The sequence below is a fragment of the Mustela erminea genome, chromosome 6 (assembly GCF_009829155.1).
Source record: "Mustela erminea isolate mMusErm1 chromosome 6, mMusErm1.Pri, whole genome shotgun sequence".
Taxonomy (NCBI): domain Eukaryota; kingdom Metazoa; phylum Chordata; class Mammalia; order Carnivora; family Mustelidae; genus Mustela; species Mustela erminea.
Window position 1 is genome coordinate 142477701 of NC_045619.1, and position 22983 is coordinate 142500683.

Below are 22983 nucleotides of genomic sequence, written 5' to 3' on the forward strand. Positions count from 1 at the left end.
TGCATCTCAGGAAGAGCCCTGGGCCTCGGCTGGGCAACCAGGAAGGAGGAAGCTCCGGACCCCCCAGGCGCAGGGCGGTGGGCGTGGTCCCCAGCAGCAGGGCCTGGTACTGGCAGTGGGGCGTGGTCCCCAGCGGTGAGCTGCACTTTCTCTTCTGCACACCTCCTCCTGGCTCCTGCCCTCCCCTGAACAGGGGAGACAGGAAGAGGAAGGGGGAGGCAGAAGGGAGGAGGGGAGAGGAGAGAGGGTGACTCAGGTCGACTCTGCCTGCGTCCCTCACTGTACCAAGGATGGAGGCCCCGCCCACTGCTGGCAGAGAACAGAACCGGGAACCAGGACCTACTAATCAGTGTCTTGACTCTCGAGGCGCTGCTCTGCCACACGCTTTGCTGCGTCTTGTCCCCACAGGCACAATTCCCATAATTCCCAGCACGCTAAGTATACGGTGGCGAAGACGCGTGGGATACAGGGGCGGTGGGAGGACACGGGGCTTCCTGGCAGGTGCGCTGCATCGAACAAAACTGGAGCACCGTGCCAAGCTTGCACAAGACCACCTGTTCTTACCCAAACACGCCTTCCTGACCTGCTTACCACCGCACCAGCTGTATAGTTTGGGGCCCCCATGTTTCCCTTTCCCATGTTGCCGGCCAATCCCCTTTTTTTTTTTTTTGGTTGGTTTGTTGTTTTTATTTTAAGATTTTATTTATTTATTTGACAGAGAGAGAGATCACAAGTAGGCTGAGAGGCAGGCAGAGAGAGAGGGGGAAGCAGGCTCCCCGCCGAGCAGAGAGCCCAATGTGGGGCTCAACCCAAGACCCTGAGATCATGACCTGAGCCTAAGGCAGAGGCTTAACCCACTGAGCCACCCAGGCGCCCCCCACCCCGTCCCCGGGTTTCTAACGGTGACTGCTTCCGACAGCCCCTCAGATTGGTGGAGTGTGTCCCACAGGCCCCAATTCTCCCTGATGAAAGGTTCCAGTTCTGAACAGAAGCTATTTGTTCCCCCCCAAGGCAGGACTGAGCTTTTCTTAAAGACAACAGAGCACCTAGCTTCTAAGGGTTGCCGGGGTGGGCTGTGCAGAATGTGTGCGTTACGGAACAGGGGGCAGGGGGCTGACCGCCCATGGCACTCAAGGAATGAGCGCTGAAGCTCTAACACACCACCCCCCTAGACACAACCGTGCTTGCTAAATTATTAAATTGCACATGGGGAAAAAGTCCTCCCACTACAGAACGTATGTGTCCAGTAAGGGGCCCCCGAGCCCGGGGAGGCGAGAAGCCAGCAGCCCCCCGTTTTCCTCTGCACCGAGCTGTGTTCTGCAGCCAGTGCAGCTCTGGGCGAGCACAGAAGGAGCCCGCACCGGCAGGGCTCCAGGGCGGCGTCCAAGCAACACAGGGTCAACGGCAGAGCTGCCCCGGGCCCGGGCTCTGGCCACCAGTTCCCCACACTTCCGATGATGGCCCTAAAGTCCCAAGCTTTGAGCCATTAGCCACTCCCAGATACTGCTCTGCAGATAGAAGGCTGCTCTTGATCAATGAAGGCTCAAGTCCCTGAAATGACTTAATGAGGAAAGGAAGGAGCCAGAATGGCAGTCAGCCCGCATTTTATGAAAGGGAGTGGCCCTAGAGATTCAGGGGGAGCTATCCTTCACGCCGAGGACCCGCTGGACACCAGAAAGGCACTGAAGACGACCTCCCATGCTCTCCGAGGCCTCCTGGCCCGGCCCGGGCTGCCACCTGGAACTCCAGGAAGCCAGTCCCTCGTAAAGCCCGCCTGCTCCCTCGGGAATGGGGAACGCGTCACCGCACCTGAGCACGGCGCCCGCCGCCAGCAAATGTTAGTGGCTCCTGCCATCCTTTTAAAGACCAACCGAGACTCAATTTATGTGAACTCTCTGGAGACTACGGTCCTGTTTGCTTTGCCTCGGGCAAAGAGGACTTTACAATTCATTGCTGTGATGCTCGCTGGGGGCACCCGACTTCTCCACCTTCTCGTCTGAGCCCACAGTCAGTGTCCACGCCCGTGAATCATTTTTGGTGAATGACACAATCTCGCTTGAGGGTGGCTACTTAGTCATGGAAAGGCTGCCTGTCCAGCAAGGTGGAAAATCCGTTTAAACTTGCAGAGATGCCTTATGACAGCAGAAGACACCCAAAGAATGAGAAAAATAATCACTCCTAGAAATAGTCTTCCTTAGTGGGTGGGGCTGGGGCAGTTGAACAGAGAGCACAATTTTCTTCTTTTGTATTTTAACAGTAACTAAATTCGACTGGAAAACAAAGCCCTTCATCACTCTGGTGTCAAGGGTTGCATGGCTTCAGCTGACCTAAGGCTTTCCCTACAAAAAGGTGTTTTCTGCTCCACTATCAAAGCTGCTTGGAAATCACCCGGGGGCACCTGAGGGGCTCATCAGTTTCGCGTCTGACTTTTGGCTCAGGTCATGATCTCAGGGTCCTCTGACTCTGCCCTCAGCAGGGAGCCCACCTGGGTTTCTCTCTTTCCCGCTAGGCTCCTCCTCTGTCTGTCTCTCTGATAAGTACACACGTATAAAAACAAAATCTTGAACACCTGGACTTCCATTTTACAAGGCCCCTGGAGAGCATGGCCTACTGGGAAGGCCCCGGGACTGAAATCGGACAGAAGTTCGTTTAAATTCTGCCCAACGCCACACATGAGCTGTGTGACCCGAACCAGGTCATTTATGTCTTTGTAGCTCTTCCTCCCGCCTTCAAAACGAAGACGACATATCTGGGAGCAAGGTGACCAGGCCTGGAGAGAACAGTAAAGTTCCTGGTACACAGAACGAGCCCAACAAGTAGTAGCTATGCACCCCACCCCCCCACCCCCCCCACCCCTGCCCCGGGGAATCTGACCAAAATTTCAGGCCTGATTGGAAACCCCGACATTAAGACTTGTAGATGCTGCTCCCCTGGGTCTCAGGTAGGAGCAAAATTCTCCCTAGAGCAGGGAGAACACATCCTGAGGGAACGTGGAATCAGGCTAAATATGGCAAAAGAAAAGAGCTGAGTGTCTCAGGCACATCTCTAGTAACGACCCTGCTGAGGGGGCCTGCGAATGCGCGGCCGCTGAGACCAGACCCCGGGCCCAGGTCGAGATGAGCTTCCTCAGCGGGACATACACCCAGATGCTCCACAGGTCTAAGACCGGAAGAAAGCAGGGCATCACACTCTGCACGAAGTCCAAGAAAACCCCAAGTCAGAGGCCTTCCCTGCACCACGGTGAGGTGAGGGCACAGGGCTCTCTCTGGGCCACCCAGATGGGCACCTCCCGTGCCAAGCGGGCTTCCCATGGGATTGGATTCTCGGAGGATCATCTTCCACCGAGCAGAGGACAGGGGCACAGACGGCCTCTGCTGGAACCACTCCCAAGGGCTGAGCCGAGCTCCGGGGCAGAAAAGGCTGATTCTGCAGGTCAGGTCATCATCTCGGGTGCCCACACAACATCACCAGGTAGCTGAGCAAACTCTCCGAAACAGATCCCTACGAGTGGACTCTTACACAATTTTTTTTTTTCAACAGACACAGCAGCACTTTAATTGTCGAGTAACTGTGAAAGCCTTGAAGCCGGGCGGTTCAGAGACTAGTTCCTCTTCCTTTGCCAACGCTGCACTACCAAGGCCCAGATTAAGATTCAGGCAAGATGCTTCCTAGCTCGTGCTGGGGCAGGTCTCCAGATGCATGTGCGTTTCGCGCCTTGCGCTCGCTGTGTGACAGGGAAGCCACTCTCGGCCGCACCACGACCCCACCAGGACTCCACGTGGCACACCTCTGGGTGTTCATTAGAGTCACGTGGGCGACATCCTCTGTTTCACTGCATTTTCCCAATCCGGGCCTTAGCTCTATCACAACATTCCCCTCCTCCGGAATGTTTACATCGGGGCTCACTACTAGAACACCGGCTCAGACAGAACAGCCTCGCTTCCCAGGCTCCCCTCGCGGAAGCGGACGCAAAGGGGGCCCTCGGAGTGGGGGCGGGGACTGGCGCCGCGGTCCCGCCCTCAACAGGACGAGGCGGGTCTCGCCGGGGACTCAGGCTCCTGGGAAGCGGCAGGCGTCTGAGCGCCATCCCTCACCGCCTGCACGCGCGGCGCCGGGTGCCAGATGCCAAGGGCCAAGGGCGCAGGGCGCACAGGAGACGACTGGCCGGGCATCACGTAGGCGCGCGGCGGGCGGGGCTGCGGCTACAGCGCCCCAACCTGCCGCCCCCGCGTCAGCCCCGCCTGGCTCAAGGGCAAAAGCAAGGTCACGCGCGCGCGGGGCGGGGGGCGGTGGGCGGTGGGCCAGGGCGCCGGGTGCAGCTCCTGAGCATCCCTCCACCCGGTGTGGCCGGGAAACCTGGAAAAATCAGGCACCGGGGATAGGAGGAAGAGGAAAGAAAAACCAAACGCAGCTCGGGGAGGCGTCTCCAGCCTGGGCGATCTTGGGCTCCGGGGACGCGTCCGCCTGCAAAGCGGAGATCCACTCTCTAGCGGGCGGCTCACCCCTTCCAGGAATTTACCAGGATCAGGAAACCCCACCGCCTGGGAATCCCTGTGGCCCCACGTGCCGCAGCGCCAGGAGCCCGGGCGTGGCCTTGTCACCCCCTCCTTCAAATTTAGATACTCTTTTTGGGTGTCCGCGAGCCCTGGGCTTGGGTCTCCTCCTCCTCCAAATCTGCCTCCACATGGTGGGGGGAGGAAGGCTGGACTCCGCGCCCGGGGTGCTGGTGACATCCCGGAGTCCCCGCTTCCTGGTCCTTCCCAGCCAGAGGAGGCCGGCGAGGCGGGCCTAGTGACCCATTTCAGTTTTCGGTTTTGCCAGGAGAGCGGCGGAAACCTTTTAAAAAGCCTCCAGCGGAAACGAGGCCGCTGGGCGTCCCGGGCGGGGTCCCCGCGAGCCCCCACCGCGCCCCACCCCTGCAACAGCGGGGACCCCGCCCGCGCCGCGCGGGGGACGCGAATCCGCGGGACTCGCGAATCCGCGGGGCTCGCGGCGGGGACCCAGCCGTTGCTTCCACCCGGTGCGGGCGGGGTGGGGGCCGGGGCATCCAGGTGGCCGCGCGACTCCCAAGCTTCCCAGGGGTGTCGGCCCCCGCTACGACTCGGACGAGAAATTACTTCCGAGGACCGTCCAGGAGACCCCAGCGCTAGTCTCAATTTAAAAACTAAACGTGGAGGGCGGGGGGGGGGGGGGTAAGTGGTCTTCCAGATAAAGGATCCTAAGGCCACATTCTTCCCTTCTCCTGACTCCCCCATCCCCACCGCAGCGACTCCTCCCAAGGCTGCACCGCCCACTCCTGCCCCGGAAGGTACCCTGCGGTTCCCGGGCGCCGGGTTTCTCCCCCACCCTGCTCGGACCCGCAGTACCCCCTCCTCCTCGCTTCTTCCTGGGGCTCCCATCGCGTGTCCCCGCTTGCCCCGGGACCCCGTCGCCTCTTCCCGTTCCCTCCTCCCATCACTCATGCCCCAGCCCGGTCAGGCGGTCGCGCACCTTGGGCATCCCCGCCGCTGGTCAGCACTCCGATGGCCTTGCCGGCCCCGGAGAGGTGCTCCAGGCACTTTCGGAAGGAGACCTTGCGGTTGGCGACATCGTCGTCGTCCATGGCGAGCAGGCCGAGACTGTGCTGGGGCGGGTGCTCAGCAGGCAGTGCCCCCGCCCGCGCCGCCGCGACTCAGAACCGTCCGCCCCGCCCGCTCGGCGCGCGCCAATGGCCGGCCAAGGGCGGGCTCCGGGGCGGGGTGGGGGGGGGGTGCCGGCCGGCGCGACGGGCGGGGCTGGAGCGCGCCGCGGGCCAGTCGGGGAACTCGGCCGTGGGGGGGCTTCCAGGGTGGGGGACACCACAGGTGGGGGGGGAGCTACGAGGGGAACGGGAGGACCCAGCGCAGAAGGTGGGCGGGAGTAGCTCAGAAGGGGAGCGCCACAGCCTGGGGGGGGGACGGACCGTCTCAGAGGGGCAGTGCTGCAGGGGAGGGCGCCGCGCTGGTGGGAGGAGGATCACGGTCCGCTCGGGAGCACCCCCGGGGGAAAGAAAGGCATGGCAAGTGGGCGGAGCGTCTTAGGTGGGCGGGTCACCGTAATTGTGGGAGCTCTGCGGGTGGCGGGGAGCGCCGCAGGTGGCGGCAGTACCCCGCTGGGAGGAGCCTCGCAGGGGGCAGACGTCACCCGAGCTGGGTAGGGAGCGTCTCAGGTGAAAGGGAAAAGCACCACAGGTGGGTGGGAGCTTTGCAGGTACGAGAGCGCTCCGGGGTAGGGGCGCGGGGTGGAGAGAGCGCAGCAGGTGGCTGAACCGTACCGCAGGTGGGCGGAGCATCCTGGGCAGGCGGGATCGCAGCGTGGAAGGGAGCGCGGTCGGTGGGGGGCGCTGGGCCAGCAACTATTAGGGAAACAGAACCCCAAGGGAAACCCTCCGAGCAGGATTCCTTCCCCCAGAGGCGCTCGGAACTGCGGGCGCCCCATCTTTTTCTCGTTTCCCCAGGTTTCACCTGCGCCCTGAGGTTGTGGGAACTTGCAGCGGATGCTCCAGCTGGTGGCAAAAGTGAGGGTCGGTGACTGGGGACCATCAAGCCCTGGGCCTGACCCTCCTTACCCCCCTGCTAGAGGAGGAGCAGGAAGTGACCCTGGAGATGGCCTGAGTGACACTGTCAGCTGGACCTGGATGCTAAGAAGCCAGTGGGGCCGGTGGGGGGGGAGGGGCGGGGAGGAGTGCGCAGGAAAGATTTGGCTGGGGAGATTAGATCTAAGTTCTTACCTAAGGAAACCAACTTGTACCTGTGTTGTCAGCCTGGAATCTCCAAACCGAAAACATTCGTACCCAGTATCATGGCGGAAGGATGAAGGACCAGCGGACTTTTCACAGAGCTCAGCTCAATGCCAGTTACCTGCTTCGGGTATGGAGCCCATCCCTTTCAGGGGCCTAGGGTCACCAGGCACCCAGCACTGTGCTTGGAGTGCAGGTTACCCCAAGAAGAGTTTCAGAGATGCCCCGTTGACAGTTCATGGTAGGGATGGCACCGGGCCTCAGCCTACAGATAGAGGCTCAATAAATGTTTGTCTGATGGATACAAGAGGGAAAAAGAGCTCAAGGCAGGACTTGCGGAGTTAACCTGAGACGTCTGTAATAGCAGAACCAACAAGCTATCTGCTCAGGGCCACCCCCGCCAAAAGATGGCAGTACCCAGAGTCCGCGCCTGCCTCATCCCAGCTACACCGGATCCTCTCGCTCAGCTCTTTGAGCATCAAAAATTTATTGTAAGACAGAAAGAAATGCCTGCCTTACACAAAGCTGGAGGTCTGACCTCTCCTGACCAGTATTATTGGTGAACCCCTCAACCCCATGGCCATCAGAACGACCCTGGCCTGGTTTTTCCCAGCCCCACCAGAACCACCAAAGTCCAGCTTTGGCACACAACCAGGGAATATGCAATTTTTTTTTTTTTTTTAACAAGCTCCTCCTGTGTTCTGATGGTTCTGAGAGTGACTGCTCCAATGGATTGAGTCTGAGCAGCGCAGGGGCGGCTGGAAAGGATCCCTGGGCCTTTTTGGGGTGGGGGGCAGGTGCCCTTCACTCTCCCAGGGCAGGGGAGGAGAACCAGGCTGCACCCCGAGGACCTGCACCCCCAGCCCAGGACCCGTGCTCTAGAATCACCCGCTCCTTCCCAGAGCATCCTGCATTTAAAACCTCAGGGAAGGCTGAATTCTGCCTTAGCCCAAAGGCCTTTAACTTCTTATACAAGTGGTAATTTTGTGCTGTTAAGTTAGAGATTGGCCATCAGTCATTGAATTGTCTGTAATATAGAAAACATAAGTGGAGCCCAGTCCTGCCGGTGGGCTAAGTAGGCGATGGCTAAAATCATAGACTGGAATAAGTTTCAGTTGTTGTTACTATTATGAGTCTAAACATTCACGGACATGGAACTATGTCCCGGATCTATCCGCAAGAGGCAAATGCCGTGAGCCCACACATGTGCGTGCACACGTGTGTGCACGTGTATGTAACAGATCTAGATATTTCCATTCTCTTTCTTTTGCTTATTATGGGTATTCTCTTACTCTGCAACCAACAAGTATTGTTTTGGAATTAATATGTGAGAGTTAATTAAAAAACAGTAAGATTGAGATTCGTCAGATGCCCAAGGTTCTGTCTGTTTTGCAAAAGCTAAGGTCCGTGTGTGCAGAGTTGTAGCTCAGGAGGGTCACCCATCTCTCTCCCCGAGCTGCGCCGCAGAGCCCTGACCCGTTGCTCGGTGTATCAGAATACCGTGTGCAGAGGCCGCCAGCGAATGTGGGGAGACAGAGACGTCTCCTTTCTTCATCTCTTGCGGTATATGTTTTAATAGTTCTTCAACCCCTGCAACTGGATGGTTTGGGGGGGGGGGGGTTGTTGTTTTCCTTTTTGTAACTTTGGCCTTGGAAGAGAATCTCTGATACAGAGGGGATGACTGCACGCCTCAGTTGATGAGGGAGCAGGAGGCTGGCTGAGGACAGAGCAGAAGCTGGCGCCTTGCACCCCCGCCTCCACCCGCTCCCCTCCGTAGTAATCTGTGTGGCATTCCTCAGGCACCCCTGACTGCCATAAAACGATAAATAGTTAACTTGCCGGGATCGCAGTCTTGCAGAACAGGAATCTCCCTTGCTCTACAGATGTCCTAGAGACCTAAACAGGGAGGTTACCTTATCAATAGCACAGATTTCCAGAGGCAAATAACTCTCGGTTCCTGAAGCCCTAATGTCTCCTTCCCCACCATAAACTGGATGAGGCTGAGGTAGAAGGGAAAGTAAATGAACGCAGGATCATAACACCCCACCAAGAATCTCCCAGCTATCTTGATGTTAGTGCCTGACCTAAAGTCGACATTTATCAGGCCATAAGGGCAAGGCCTCCCCCGCCCCCACCTTGTAGACCCTCCCTAACATGTGAAAACTCCTTTGAAACCTCCAATCCCTTCCTTCACCAGGGGCAGCAGCTCTTCCTGCCCACGGGTCCTGTCCCCGGGCTTTAATAAACCACCATTTTGCACCAAAGATGTCTCAAGAATTCTTTCTTGGTCATCGGCTCCGGACCTCAGCCCACCAAACCTCACCTAGGTTCTAGAACTTCATCACAGTGACTGCATTGCTTATCTCCAGCAGGACAGGACATGTGCGCAATTTCTCCTTTGCTGCCTAAAAATTACCAGCACACGCTTCCATCACAGGGAGAATTGTCCCAGGGCCAGGAATGCAGGCGGGCTGGGCTGGCCCCTGCCCAGAGCCTGCCACAGGCGACAGCCGGTGTGGGCTGGGGGTCTGGAGGCTCATGGGAAGGCTCTGCTCCTCACACCCCCCCCCCCCGCCCCCCCAGGCTGCTGGCAGGATTTGTTTTCTTCTGGGCGGCTGGAGGAAGGGTCCCGGTCCTTCCGGACTGTGAGCTTTAACGCTGCCTCTCATCTTGGCAATTTCCTTCCCTTCCAGGCGTCCGGCTCACTTTGAGCTAATCTGCAACCACATGCCATGGTCTTGCCTTTTCTGCAGGCCTCAAGGTCCCTCTCCTCTTTCCTAGAACTTGGAAAGTCCACGCACCAACGCTCAGTCATCCGCTAAACTAGGGAATGCGGCCAGCACCCCTGCCTCCCTGGGCCGGGTATCCCTCAGAGTCCTTGTCCAAATTTAAAAATAATTCTGCTCTGCGTCTGACAGCTAAGCTTTAAGTTATATATAGAACAGTTGGATGCTCTCCAAGGCTATCTAGAGATGGGGGGAGGGGATGGAGCCGGGAAACAGTCCCACTAGTTCTCCAAGTGTGTGTAGTTCAGAGCTTTGACCCTCTGGGCATCTCCGTCAGTAACCGGGAGCCTCTCGCTGACTAACTTCAGGTCCTTCGAGGCACACTGGTGCAGTTTGGCTCACGGGGACGTCCCCATCCTTCCAACACGGTGAGTGTGACAGGAGGCCACAGCCAAGCACGCGGCGTCCACGGTGAGTAGCTGGAGGGGTGGGTCTGTTGTCCCCGAGGAACATCATCTGAGCCTTCCCGTGCTTGCTGGCGCTTCTTCCCTCAGAAAGCAGAGGGCCAGAGGAACGGTCGTCCTGAAGCATACATTATAGGGGGAACCCCCAGTTAGAAAAGGCGATTGGGATTCTAGCCACGTGACAGAGTGATGGATACTTTCACGAGCCGAGCCAGACGTTCTGTTACACAGGACTCTGGGCATGTCTCTGGCTAAGGTTAGCATTTGACTCTAGCGAAATCAGAGAAGCAGATCTCCCCCCCAGATGTCGGGGGGCTCAACCCGTCGCCTCCCGAAGAGAAAAGCAGAGGTGATGAGGGAGCAGGAGGCTGGCTGAGGATGGAGCAGGGGCTGGTGCCTTGCACCCCCTCTCCACCCACTCCCTTTGGTAAAAAATGATGAAGTTCCAGAACCTAAGTCAGGTTCGGTGGGGTGAGGTTCGGAGCTGACGACTAAAGAAAGAATTCTTAAGACATCTTTGGTGCAAAAAGGTGGTTTATTAGAGCATGGGGACAGGACCCGTGGGCAGGCAGAGATGCGGCTGCCCAGGGCCTGTGAGGAGTGGCTGGTTATATACACAGGAGTTGGGTAGGTGAGGACAAAGGGTTGTTCAGAAGGGCTATTGGGGTAAAGAAGACTGTCAGGATATTGAAGGCCTGGTTACTATCAAGCCAAGGCCACTTTCCCTCTAATGAGGCACTAACATAAAGACAATTGGGAGTCTCCTGGTGGAATGTTACATTCCTGCTATCAAACGTCCTTGTTAGTGAGATTTAGGTTTTAAAAGAAATTTAACTTTATTTACTTTTCCTTCTACCTCCGTCTCCTTCGGTTTTTTTATGGAGGGGAGGGTGACGTTAGGGCTTGAGGAACTGAGTTATGTATCTTTGGAAATTGGGCTATTGATAAGGCAACTTCTTTGTTGTAAATCTCAAGGTCGTTTGTAAACCAAGAGAGACTCCTGCCTTGCAGGACTGTGATCTCTGCAAGTTAACTATTTGTTCCTCTTTTAGGGCAGTCAGGGGTGCCTGTGGAATGTCACACATATTACCAAGGGGAGCGGGTGGAGAGGGGGTGCAAGGCGCCAGCCCCTGCTCCATCCTCAGCCAGCCTCCTGCTCCCTCATCAGAGGGAATGAGAATTTACTCTCTCCGCTTGAGCTGGGACACACTGTTCTCCTGCACTCCTGGTCCTTGGCCTTTGGGTTTGGACTAGAATCACACTCGCGGCTTTTCTGGACCTGCCGTCTACACATGGGACATCATGGGACATCTCAGTGTCCATAGCTGCCTGAGCCAATCCCATATGAGAAACCGCCCCGGATGTGTGTAAGGACATCCCATCAGTTCTGTTTCTCCGGAGCACCTTGGCTCGGACTCACTGCCCGATTAACTACGTGTTCCCCATGAGCTGTGAGATGCTCCGTCTGAATACTGATCTGCCAACTGCCTCTGCCGACCTCTGTCCTCTGTTGGCGCTTGGAAGTTTGGGTGTATACTGCCCAGTTTGTAGGGCTCCTTATCAGAATTGAGAGAATGCATGCCCCAGGGCCTTCAAGGGCCAAGGGTCTGAAATGTCATAAAACCGAGAGAACCACAATAACCCATTTTCTTGCAAGCATGCGCGTGTTAGAGGCACGGGCCAGCATCCCATGGGAGTTTTTGTTTTGTTTTGTTTTCTTTTTAAAGATTTTTATTTATTTATTTGACAGAGATCACAAGTAGGCAGAGCAGCAGGCAGAGAGAGAGAGAGGGGAAAGCAGGCTCCCTGCTGAGCAGAGAGCCCGATGCGGGACTCGATCCCAGGACCCTGGAATCATGACCTGAGCTGAAGGCAGATACTTTAACCCACTGAGCCACCCAGACACCCTATCCCATGGGAGTTTTTAACAGTTGGGATAAAGTTTCCAAGATTCTGATATAAGCCACAGACCTCCTCCGCCCTGAAGTACATATATGCTCGTGGGACCAACACATGCTGCAAACATCTGAGGGGACTCCTGGGCCAGGGGAGTGGCCAGCGCTGGCCCAGGGCTGACGGCTGGAGGGCAGAGCCGGGGTTGCAGGCCCAAGGAGCAGACATCTCTGGCTTCTGAACGGTCCTGGCTGCCCACCGGCACCCCCTCTTATCTTAGGAGGCCAAGCCTGGCTGGTGGTGTTTGAGCCCGGGCCAAAAAGGGACAGGGCCCTGCCCCCTGGGGACGAAGCCGGGGGTCCTGGGCCTGAGTCTGTTACCACATTGGCCATTTATGCTCAGACTCCCTTCCGGTCCCCTGCCACCTGAGAGCGACTTCAGAGCTCTGGGTTTCTCCCGCTGAGAGGGGGCATGGGAATGCTCCTGAGGCACGGATCCCTTATGAGCCCTCTCTGGCCCCGGGGCACTCGCCTGGGCCTTTCCTCCTCTCTTTAGAAGCACTTCACAGTGGAGCACACTGGCCGCTGACGTCTCTGCCACGGGGCGTGCGCTCCTCGCCTCCTACACAAGCCACTTCCCGCTCGCTCCTCCTCGAGTGGGGTCTCTCCTCCAGTGGGGTCCCTCCTCACATGGGATCGGACAGCCCGCGTGCCGAGGGGCTCCAGCCCCATTTCCCGGGTGCAGCACCCGCAGCTCACTGCCCTGGGCACAGCCCTCCGGGCCCCCGCTGGCCCCAGTGAAAGGCCATTTCTGGGGCCGCCCACGTCAGCTTGCTTAGCCTAGGAGAGTGGAGGGCTGCAGACGGACAGAGGCAGAGGCGGGAGACGCACCCAGGCGGGCAGGGAGGAAGGAGAAGCTCGCCGGACTCAGAAGCTCATTCCCCTGCCCCCCCCGCTTTGGGACCTCGACTGTCTGGAAACGTTCCCTGACCGTCGGGGTCTGCCCACATCACCAGCTAACCAGCAAGCTTCCAAAAGCCGTCCCTCCACTTGGTCTGGTTTCTCTGCTGCCATAAGGGGCCAGGCGCTGCTTCCTAACCCTCCCCGCGCCCCCAGACCGTCTCTCTGCTGGGGTCCTGTTGCTGTCAGCCGCCCTTCCGCACCGAGCCCGTGAAGACAGAGCACTCACCGTCTCCCGGGAGCAGCCAGCTTGGGGGTCCCCTCCCCTCCCAGCTTCTGCGAGAAGCCCATACTTCATCTCTCGCTGGGTGGCACATGAAATGCCAAATAAAGGTCGTAAACGTCAAGGTTTCTCTTTCCACCCAAATGCCGGGTCCCTGTTTTGCTTTCATTACCCTGGATTAGGGCCACCTGCTTCCCGAGCCCCAGAGATTTCTGGAGGAGAAAGCCCTCAGGAAGCCCTGATTCCTCCCCTGCCCTCTGTCAGATAGGAGATCCCCCTGGTGTCAGGAAGGCAGCACGTGTCCCTGCACTAAAGATTCAGGCCTGCTCAGGACAGTTCCTGGAAGAGCTCTCGGAGCACGGACGCTCACCCGAACCCACAGCCTTTACGCCGCAGCTGCGAGGCGACAGCTTCAGGACCCCAGAAGAGTCTGCCTTGATTCCTTCCAGGCTTGCAGAGCCTCTGTCTTCGTCCGCCCCCACTGGGGCTTTAGGCTTCTCTCCCCGACTCCCCGCGAAGCGCCCCAAGAAAACAAAGTGTCTCACGATTACATACAGTTGACCTACAAACCTTCCAAATTCGGAAAGAAAGAAAGAGAGAGAGAGAGAGAGAGAGAGAAAGGAAACATTTACGAGCACAGTTTTCAGCAAGGTGAGGGCAGATCATGCAATATCCCACAGATAGACCCCATACTTTTCTATGTGGCCCGAGCTGGAAATACTCTCCCAGGACATCCATGAATCCCCCACCCCACCCTCAAGATGCAACTCAAAAGCAAATGCAGCTAACTGATTCCACCGTGTCTTCTAACTAACCACATTGGCCGGCCCAGCAAAGGAGGGCTCCTCCCGGTGTCTCTGTCCATCGGCCTAGCCTGGCCATGTGACCCTATTCTGGAGATGCAAGCTGGATCGGTGAGGAGGACCTTCAGAAAGGCCGCCTGAAACAAGTGCGACTACCAGCCTTTTCCCTCTTCCTGCTGCGTGGAATGCTGATGTGATGGCAAGATCCAGGTCTCCACTGGGGAGCGTGAGGCACTCTAGAAGATCCTTAGGAAATGACAGCAGAGGGAGCTGCAGAGAGGCTTGGCCCTCTGAAGTCTGGACTTGCTCACAGCCGGGGACTATGGTCTGTCTCCAGAGCTTGAGCTCGCGTTTTGTGTTCCATGAGCAGAATAGGACGCTCTCTGGCGTGTACCTGCTGCTTATATTTTAGGCTGATCCGTCAGGAAACCGTGTGCTCCCAGAAACTCCTAGAGAGTAGGAAGGGTTTTAGGACCACATAACCCATCTTCCACACTGGATAAAGGAGGACCCGGAGGTGGGGGCGGGGGCGGGGGGGATGGTTGTTCAGGCCTAGAACTGCATGGCTTGCGCGGCCTCATCTCTTACTCATCCTCTGGAACTGCTTAGGGGAGGCTGAAGTTGCAACCGCCCACTGACAGGGGCGCCTGGGCGGCGCAGTCGGCTGAGCACCGGACTCCTGGTTTCAGCTCAGGTCATGATCTCAGGGTCGTGAGATGGAGCGCCAAGCCCGGCTCCACTCTCTCAGCGGGAAGTCTGCTTGAGTTCTCTCCTTCTCCGTCTGCCTCTCCCCGCATCTCAAATAAATAAGTAAACCTTAAAAAAAAAAAAAAAAGAAAGAAAGAAAGAAAGAAATTAACCACCGACGGTGCAAGGTGTTCTGAACATGGCCAGGAAAAGGAAGTCCAAACACACTTACGGGCAGATGCACCCCAGTCCTGGGTCTTTGCCCCCGCGATGCCGCCCTTCCCCGCCCGAGCCCGGGGTGACGCTTCTGACCAGAGGTGCTCCGCCGTCTCTGAGCCCGTCAGGATCCGGACCTGCTGTGTGTGGTCTGTCGCACCCTGACTCAGAATTACTGCCTCCTGGGACTCGCCACGCCTGCCAAGATCTGATCTGTTCACAGCACCCGCGGGCAGTGGGCTGCCGAGAGAGGGAATTCAGTAACTGAACAAACGGGGCGAGCATCTCCCCCGCCCCCCGCTCCACGTTTTATACAGGAAAAAACAATACGGAAGCCCCCCTCCCTCCACTGCTATTATGGGGTAGAATTATTTCCTCCCTAACTTCTTTCCTCAGTATTTGCCCTTCAACTGAGCTCAGGGGCCCAGCGCCGTCTGCCGTCAATGCCAGAAAGACATTGCAGACTCCCTTCTTTAAATACAAGTCTTGTTCTAGTTGTTCAATTATCTAGTAGTTTGATTCTTTATTTTATTATCTTTTTGCTTAAAGAGTCTTGGAGAGGAAAGGAGAGGTCCCTGCCGTTGCTACTGGCAGGGAGAGAGAAAGTTCTTCCCACGGTCAAGTGCACCTGGGACCAGTCTGGCTCTTGCAGCCGGCCTCTGCACAGGAAGCCAGACTGTGACCCTCGTGCCCGGAAGGACTCAACACTAGGGGACACCCACTTGCTTCCTTTTATCTGCATGCATGCCTGCTCCCATTTATTTTTAATTTGGCAAACCGTCAGTAGTAAGCCATGAAACCTGCTTTCAGTAACGTCCCCCCAAAAGCAAGTGCTTAGCTGGTGGGTCTGGGGAAAGGCCCCGGACTTTGGCCAGTCCAGCCAGCACTGAGACTAGAACTTCTCTCTGCTGTGCCTCCTCCTTTCTGTTATCTCCTTATCGTGCTCCAGACTTCCTGGGCTCTGTAGCTGTGCTCAGCCATATCCTACACCTGTCTGCTCTGCTTCCTGCCCCACTTTGATGCCAGCATGAGGATAGGGGGCGCAGAACCACCCAGAAGGGCAGGAAGCAGATAAGCATTGCTGTGAGCAAGGGAGATAACGTTATTCTGCAGACAGGTGTAATTAGTCCTGGGAACACGATGCTGATTCATCGGGTCTCCTCTAGCGAAGACCACGGGGGTCCCAGGTAATCTGAATGCTCAGTCTGATCCGGGATGCCAGCACTCACTGTGTCTCTGACCCTTGGGGACACCGAGGGAGGTCTGCTCGCTGCTCAATACCAGAGTCTCTGATCTCCTAGAGCAGAATCTCGTGATTCGAACCTCATTACCGTGACCCATGAGCCTCAACTCCACTCCAAGGCCACTCTGTGTCATTGCCTCACTTGATCTCTGCCTCTCTGGCTGGCACACAGTGCCTTCCGGGCGCGCGGGCCGGTGGAGCCGCACACAGGAACCTTTGTCCCCGCACTGGCCGCCTGGTCCTGGCGCAGGAGGCCCGGATCTGGGGCTGCCTGGCTCCTGGTCTCCCACTTAGCTCCAAGATTCCGACCTCAGGAGAGGGTTCAGAAACTTTCTTTTAAAAACTTATTCTCTCTCTCTCTCTCTCTCTCTCTCTTTTTTTTTTTTTAAAGGCAAACCACCAAAAAGTAAAGCACACAATTAAAGTAAGAAGAACCAACTGGGAGTGGAAAGTGTAGGTATTGACATGGAAATTGCACGCCCACTAGTGGTCAGCAGGGCTCTGGGCAGGGCGCGACGCTCACATTCTGTTTCACCATCAAGTCTCCCTGCTTGGATGATGGGTTTTGCAGATTTTTTTCCCTCTTGATGTCTAGTGATTTGGAATCGCAGAAATAATACAGCAGGAGCTCTCACAAGTAGGTAGGCGTCTGCAGGTGGGCAGAACCACTGGAAACCAATGTGCGAATCAGAGGGCAGTTGGGTACGTGCGGATGAGCAAAAAGAGTGCCGGGTTATCTTCATGGACTCTCCCACTCACGTGTTGACAGGAGAGACAGACAGAGAAAGACAGGGAGACAGAGACACACAGAGAGAAACAGAGAGACAGAAGGAAAAGAAGAACCGTTGATCCCTTTTGCCGGAAGATCGGGGACGGACTCTCCGGAGCCTTCCCTTGCAGGATTTTGGAGAGGGGCTGGCACCATTCAGGCTGCTCCCCTTTTTCTAGATCGTGACCATTCTCAGGCTGTTCTGATTCTGCTCTTGACTTTCCATTTTAGAAATGAGGCTGTTTTGCTGAGAGCTTATTTTCACACCTTCTTAGCTTTGGCTTGGTGACATTCCAGAAATGACTGTGATTATAGGAGCAAATGGGTGACGTTCAGTGAGACGTGCTTCGGGAGATCTTCCCTGAGATGGCCAACTCCAGAAGGTGTTGATGAGCATCGAGATCTCGTTCAAGCTCCCTGTCTTCCCGGACTGGTTGCCTGGAAGTTGCCCTGTGTGTGTGTGTGGGGGGGGGGGCGGGACGCGTGCAGGCACAGGTTTGCACAGCCACTTGCACGATGGCAGATTGGCATGCTGGCCTGTGTCCCTGGCCTTCACAAGCAGGAGCAGCAGGACTCGGTGTGTGTCCCGTGTCCGTGAACGCCAGGCTCCCGGCTGCAGAACAGCCTGCTTTCCAGGATCAGGGACATTTTTCAAGGACACAAACCTTATAGTCCTTTCCCGGGACTTGGCCCGCAACAGATCTTGCGCGGGTATCTCTCTAGTGCACCGACCCTCCCCTGGTGGGGTCTGACCCTCCCTGGGCTCAGGAAGCATGGCCCAGACCTGTGGTGGGATGTCTCAAAGTCAAACCCAGTCCCAGGACCTTAACTGGCTTCCAGAAATGGCGATGTGACGTGTGACTAGGAGCACAGTTGAGGTTAGGGAACATTCCGGGCAGAGGGATGAGTGTAGGAGAAAGCATGCTGTGTGGGGCCACTCCGCAGGTGGGGCCAGCAAGAGTTGTCTGCAGGGGTGAGGAGAGGCTGCAGCCACGAGGACAGAGAGCCCAGGGAGAGGGGGGAGGGGCAGGCAGAGCAGGGGAAGAGCAGAGGGAGTGCAGGGGAAGAGCAAGGAGAGTGAGGGGACTGTAGGGAGAGGAGGGCAAAGGCAAGGAGAGCAGAAAGGGCAGGGGGAAACACGGAGAGCGGAGAGCGGGTGAACAGTGAGAGAGTAGGGGGGAGAAGGGAGAGCTGGAGGCATGAAGGGAGGGAGAGTACAGGGAGAGCACTAGTAGCAGAGAGAGTGCAGGGGGAGACAGGAGGAGAAAGAGGGAAAGCAGGGAAGGGGCAGGGAGAGTAAGTGCCCTGAGACCCGGGGAGAACAGAGAGAGCAGGGTGAGTAGGGACAGAGTAGGGGGAGAACAGAGCGCAGGGGCAGGGCAGGGGAGCAGTTTGGGCAGAGCAGGGAGAGCAGAGGGAGTCAGGGCTGACCATGCAGGGTGGGGGGGAGGTGGGTCCTCCGTGTTCCCAGTCTGCACTGGTGCGGAGTCCCACAGTTGGGGGACCGGCTAAGTGAGAGGTGAAGACAGTGTCGTGCTCTCTGCCCGTGGAGTCAGGGCTTCTCCCTGGAGGCAGGAGCTGCCCCCTTGCCCGTCTGGTGCCTTGGGCGGGGACAGATGGACTCGAACTCTCAGCCCCAGGGCAGGGCACTGATGACCCCCCTCCCTTCTGGACCTTAGCCCATTCCACTCTTCCAGGGAAAGGACATGGTCACTAGGTGGGGACCTGTGGCTTTCCACCAAGGACAAGACAAAGGAAACGTGTGACTGTGAGGCCAGCAGGTCAGCAGGGCTCTGGGCAGGGGCCCAGGGCTGATGTCATCCTGGGCAGGGACTTCCTTGTAAGGCCACGCGGGCAGCAGGCAGCCAGGGCTGGGCTGCAGGGGCGGGGTGGGCTCCCTGGGCAAGTTCCAAAGGCCAGGAAGGGAAGGAGTGCATAGAGCAGGGCACAGGCTGCGGCTGCCCTGGGACCCACTTCTAAGCAGCAGGGAGGGCTGGGGGGTCCTTGCTGCTTGTAAGAACCCCTGGGTCCTGCTGCCCACATCAGCTTGGTAGGTGGTGACCGGCAGGTTCCGTCCGATGAAAGGAAGCGAGCATGAAGTATGGCCCATCCCTGTTAGTGAGCCTGCCCTCTGACCCCTGCTCCACCTGCACGCAGGTCAAGAAAGCCTTTCTTGGCGGTTTCCCGGCTTTCAAATAATAGTGTGAGCGACTTCTATTCGGTAAAGCCGTTAAAAAGTCTACTGAGAGTCCCGTACTGATTTGGGAAATGGCTCCCCTGCTCCTTCTCTCCCTCCCTCTCTCCTCTTTTCCAGCTTTGTTGTGCCTTCTGGTTAGGGCTGGAAGGCTGGGCCCAGGCCCCCAAAGGCCCACCATACAGGACATAGATCAGGATGGACACGGTCTCAGTGTTCGCAGAGGAGAATGCCAGCTCATCTATGAGGCAGTGTGGAGATAAGCTAAAGGAAGGGGCTGTCCATAGGACCCAGTGGCCCCCTCGCTGTCCCACACGGAGACACTCTCACACATGGAGACAGAGATGTGTGTGCATTTCCATTTTTATCACATGGGAACCAATAGGAATCTAGGTACATTGTCTTTGTTCTTTTCCCCAGCTAGCTAAAGTTGGAATTTAGAAAATACCTACATATGTAAAGAGCAATTTCAAATCAATAAGCTTTATATAAGTGTTACTGGGGCTGAAATCTTGAGAAAGCAAAATCCTGATCAAGCAGACTTGGAAGTTCATAGATTTCTGGAGAGCTGGCAAGGTTCTGTCTCCCAGCGGCTAAATTTGGCCAAGAACATCAGGAGCCTCTATTCTGAGCACCACGCGATGCCCCAAGTGAGACAAAGCCTCAGTTTTTCATTGCAATCAGGAAAGTGTGCAGTGTGTTTATATGTGCATGTATGTGGGTGTGTGGTACAATATCATATTATATTATTCTTCAGATTTATCTCAAAGTATTAAAAATAACCCTTTGCAGGACACCTGCGTGGCTCGGTTGATTAGGCTAAGCATCGGACTCTTGATCTCAGGTCAGGTCTGGATCTCAGGGTCGAGAGCTCAAGTTGCACGTTGTAGAGATTAGTTAGAAGAAATGATGCTTTGGAATGTGTTTCCATCTGTCCTCACGGCCTTCTGCCCCGTTTCTCTAAGTGTGGTTCGTGCTCCTGGGACCCAGCGTCCCTCGGAGGGATGCGGAATCCAGGGTTTCTCTTCAGCATGACCCTCCAGCTGACTGCGTGCGTATTAAAATCCAAGAAGCACTTCAGTCCCAGAAATGGCCTCAGCTTGTGAAGCAGAGCCCTGGTGTTTGGGACCCGCAGCTGCTGACAGCCCCTTAGGACTTCCCCACATCCCTCCGGCTGTGCCCGCTCTTCCTGCTCGCCCACGGCACAAGGGCCCCAGAACCTGCCAGGGGAGCCCTGGAGCCTGCCTCGGGGGCCGTCTGGGGTCAGACTGCATCTGTGATCCCCTGATGGGAAGGTTAGGGCCCTGGGTGTCCCCTCCTGACCCGTGTTAGCCACACGCTAGGACGGAACCCAGTGTTAGGAGCCACAGTCTCCGGGCTCTGCTTCAGACACGCAGGACTCACTCCTGCAGAGCTGAAGCTTGGTGCCTTCTGAGCAGCCGCTCCGTCAACCACACCTCCATGACAGAACAAGCAAATAAGTACATGAGCGAGCGCAGGGGACGCCTGGGGGCCTCAGCTGGCTAAGCATCTGCCTCCGGCTCAGGCCACGATCTCAGGATCTGCGGATCAAGTCCCTGTCCGGCTCCTTGCTCAGTGGGGAGGCGGCTGCCCTCGCTGCTCCCCTGTTTGTGTGCTCGCTCGCAAATAAATAGAAAAATAAATCTGAAAAAAACAAAACAAAACAAAACAAAACAGTTGGGGCACGTGCGTGGCTCAGTGGGTTGAGCCTCTGCCTTCGGCTCAGGTCGTGATCTCAGGGTCCTGGGATCGAGTCCCGCGTCGGGCTCTCTGCTCAGCGGGGAGCCTGCTTCCTCCTCTCTCTGCCTGCATGTGATCTCTGTCAAATAAATAAATCTTAAAAAATAAATAAAAAATAAAAAAAACCAGTTGACTTTCCGTTGTTTTTTCACATATACGTGAGGTAGAGCTTAAATTTTGTCATTCCTGCTTTTTTCTCATTTGCCACGAACAGGCTGCCCGGCTCCACAGCTACGCGCTGACAGACTGACCCTTTCTCCCCGAATCGCGTCTCCGCTGTAGTGGGCGATTAAAGGGGCCCACGCGTGCGTGCGTCCCTCAGTCCGCACCACGGTCCACCGGCCCTCCCTCCCGCACCGTCTCCGCCTTCTTATCTCAGGACTTCAGAGAGCCCCAGAAGAGGTCCTGCAAACCTTGCTCTGTTTTCCTTTCAACTGGCTCGTCCGTGACCCGTTTCCCAGGGATACCGGCCGGAAGCTCTGGTGCGCGTCCCCAGACTTGGACCTGGGACTTGCATCCGGCCGGAAGCTCTGGTGCGCGCCGTGTCCGGCCGGAAGCTCTGGTGCGCGCCGCCGTGTCCGGCCGGAAGCTCTGGGGCGCGCCGCCGTGTCCGGCCGGAAGCTCTGGTGCGCGCCGCCGTGTCCGGCCAGAAGCTCTGGTGCACGCCGCCGTGTCCGGCCGGAAGCTCTGGTGCGCGCCGCCGTGTCCGGCCAGAAGCTCTGGTGCGCGCCGCCGTGTCCGGCCGGAAGCTCTGGTGCGCGCCGCCGTGTCCGGACGGAAGCTCTGGGGCGCTCCGCGGTGTCCGGCCGGAAGCTCTGGTGCGCGCCGCCGTGTCCGGCCGGAAGCTCTGGTGCGCGCCGCCGTGTCCGGCCGGAAGCTCTGGTGCGCGCCGCCGTGTCCGGCCGGAAGCTCTGGAGCACGCCGCCGTGTCCGGCCGGAAGCTCTGGGGCGCTCCGCCGCGCGCGGCCGGAAGCTCTGGGGCGCCCCGCTGTGTCCGGCCGGAAGCTCTGGGGAGCGCCGCTGTGTCCGGCCGGAAGCTCTGGTGCTCTCCACTGTGTCTGGCCGGAAGCTCTGGGGCGCCCCGCTGCGTCCCGCCGGAAGCTCTGGGGCGCTCCGCTGCGTCCGGCCGGAAGCTCTGGGGCGCTCCGCGGTGTCCGGCCGGAAGCTCTGGGGCGCTCCGCGGTGTCCGGCCGGAAGCTCTGGGGCGCCCCGCTGCGTCCGGCCGGAAGCTCTGGGGCGCTCCGCGGTGTCCGGCCGGAAGCTCTGGGGCGCTCCGCCGCGCGCGGCCGGAAGCGCCGGGGCGCTCCGCTGGTTTTCCCAGTTGGCTGTGCGCGCGCATGCGTTACGCCGGGCAGACGATGTCCGCGCACTCGAGCTCCGTCCGCTCGGAGGCCCGCCGCTGTTTCCGCGCCGACCGGAAAGACACACAGAAGAAGCTGGGAGCGGAGACGCCCGGGCGGGAGACTGCTGTCGGAACGGTCAGAACGCGGAGTCCGGCGCTGCGGAGGAAGGTCGCGAGCCGAAGCCGACCATGACGAGCCGGTTCGCTCCGGCCGTGACGGAGCCGAGCGTGGCCGCGGGAGGAGCCGCCGTCTCTCCTGCAGCGACCGGCAGCGCCGCTTCCACAGACGCCCGCACACGCGGGAGCGCGGTGCCGCCCGCCCTGCGTTTCTGGGCTTCTCGTCTCGGCTCCCGGAGGCGCGTGCACGGTGCTCGTCCGACCCGCTCACGGGGGACGCGCCGGCCCGGCGGGGGCGCTCTGCTCCGCGCTGTCTCGGAGCCGCGGCGCCTTGACCTTGGGGTCGCCCGCTGACCTTCACCGCGGCCCCTTCCGCAGGACGGACCGCGGACGGTGTCCCGGGCAGCCTCCCGGCATGTGCGGCCCGGCGCGGCGACAGCAGAACCGCGTGTAGCTCGTCGCCCTCAGACGGCTGACCGGCCGGACCGCCGGGACCCGCGCCTGGCCGCGGCGTCGCAGCCGTTCCGGCGGTCTCGCGGCAGGAGTGGGGCGCCCCGCCGCGACCCCGGTCTGCCCCGCGCCCCCGCTGCTTCCGCTGTGCCTGGGACGCGAGGCCCTTCTGGAGAAGGCGCCCCCAGGAGGCTCTGCAGACGAGCCGCCGGCTCAGACCGCCCCGAGCTCGCCCAGGGAGCGCTGGCTTCCGGCGCCTTCTCACGCCCGTCCGGACGCTCGCTCTGCGCACAGCGGCGCCGGGAAACATCCGTTTCTGTGCCTCGGTACTTGCTTGTGGCTTTGCCGGTCGTGGCCTCAACTGTGCAGACTCTGCTAG

At 58.2% G+C, this 22983-nt stretch overlaps 1 protein-coding gene and 1 long non-coding RNA gene across 4 annotated transcripts in view; one reads left to right on the forward strand and one right to left on the reverse strand.

The window, feature by feature from the left end:
* PFKP (phosphofructokinase, platelet) overlaps positions 1 to 5695 on the reverse strand; it is a 51271-nt gene extending 45576 nt beyond the window's left edge. For 2 of the 3 annotated variants that reach the window (XM_032349870.1, XM_032349868.1), the window contains exon 1: positions 5491 to 5695. In XM_032349870.1, the coding sequence (XP_032205761.1) occupies positions 5491 to 5602 (112 nt within the window). In that variant the 5' untranslated portion in view covers positions 5603 to 5695. The remainder of the gene's footprint in view (positions 1 to 5490) is intronic. The other variant, XM_032349869.1, reaches the window with a different exon arrangement.
* Positions 5696 to 5785: 90 nt separating this feature from the next.
* Positions 5786 to 8512, forward strand: LOC116594461. Its single transcript, XR_004287235.1, has 3 exons — positions 5786 to 6541; positions 6781 to 6887; positions 8225 to 8512. It is a non-coding gene; the product is annotated as an uncharacterized LOC116594461 (long non-coding RNA).
* The last annotated feature ends 14471 nt before the right edge of the window (positions 8513 to 22983 follow it).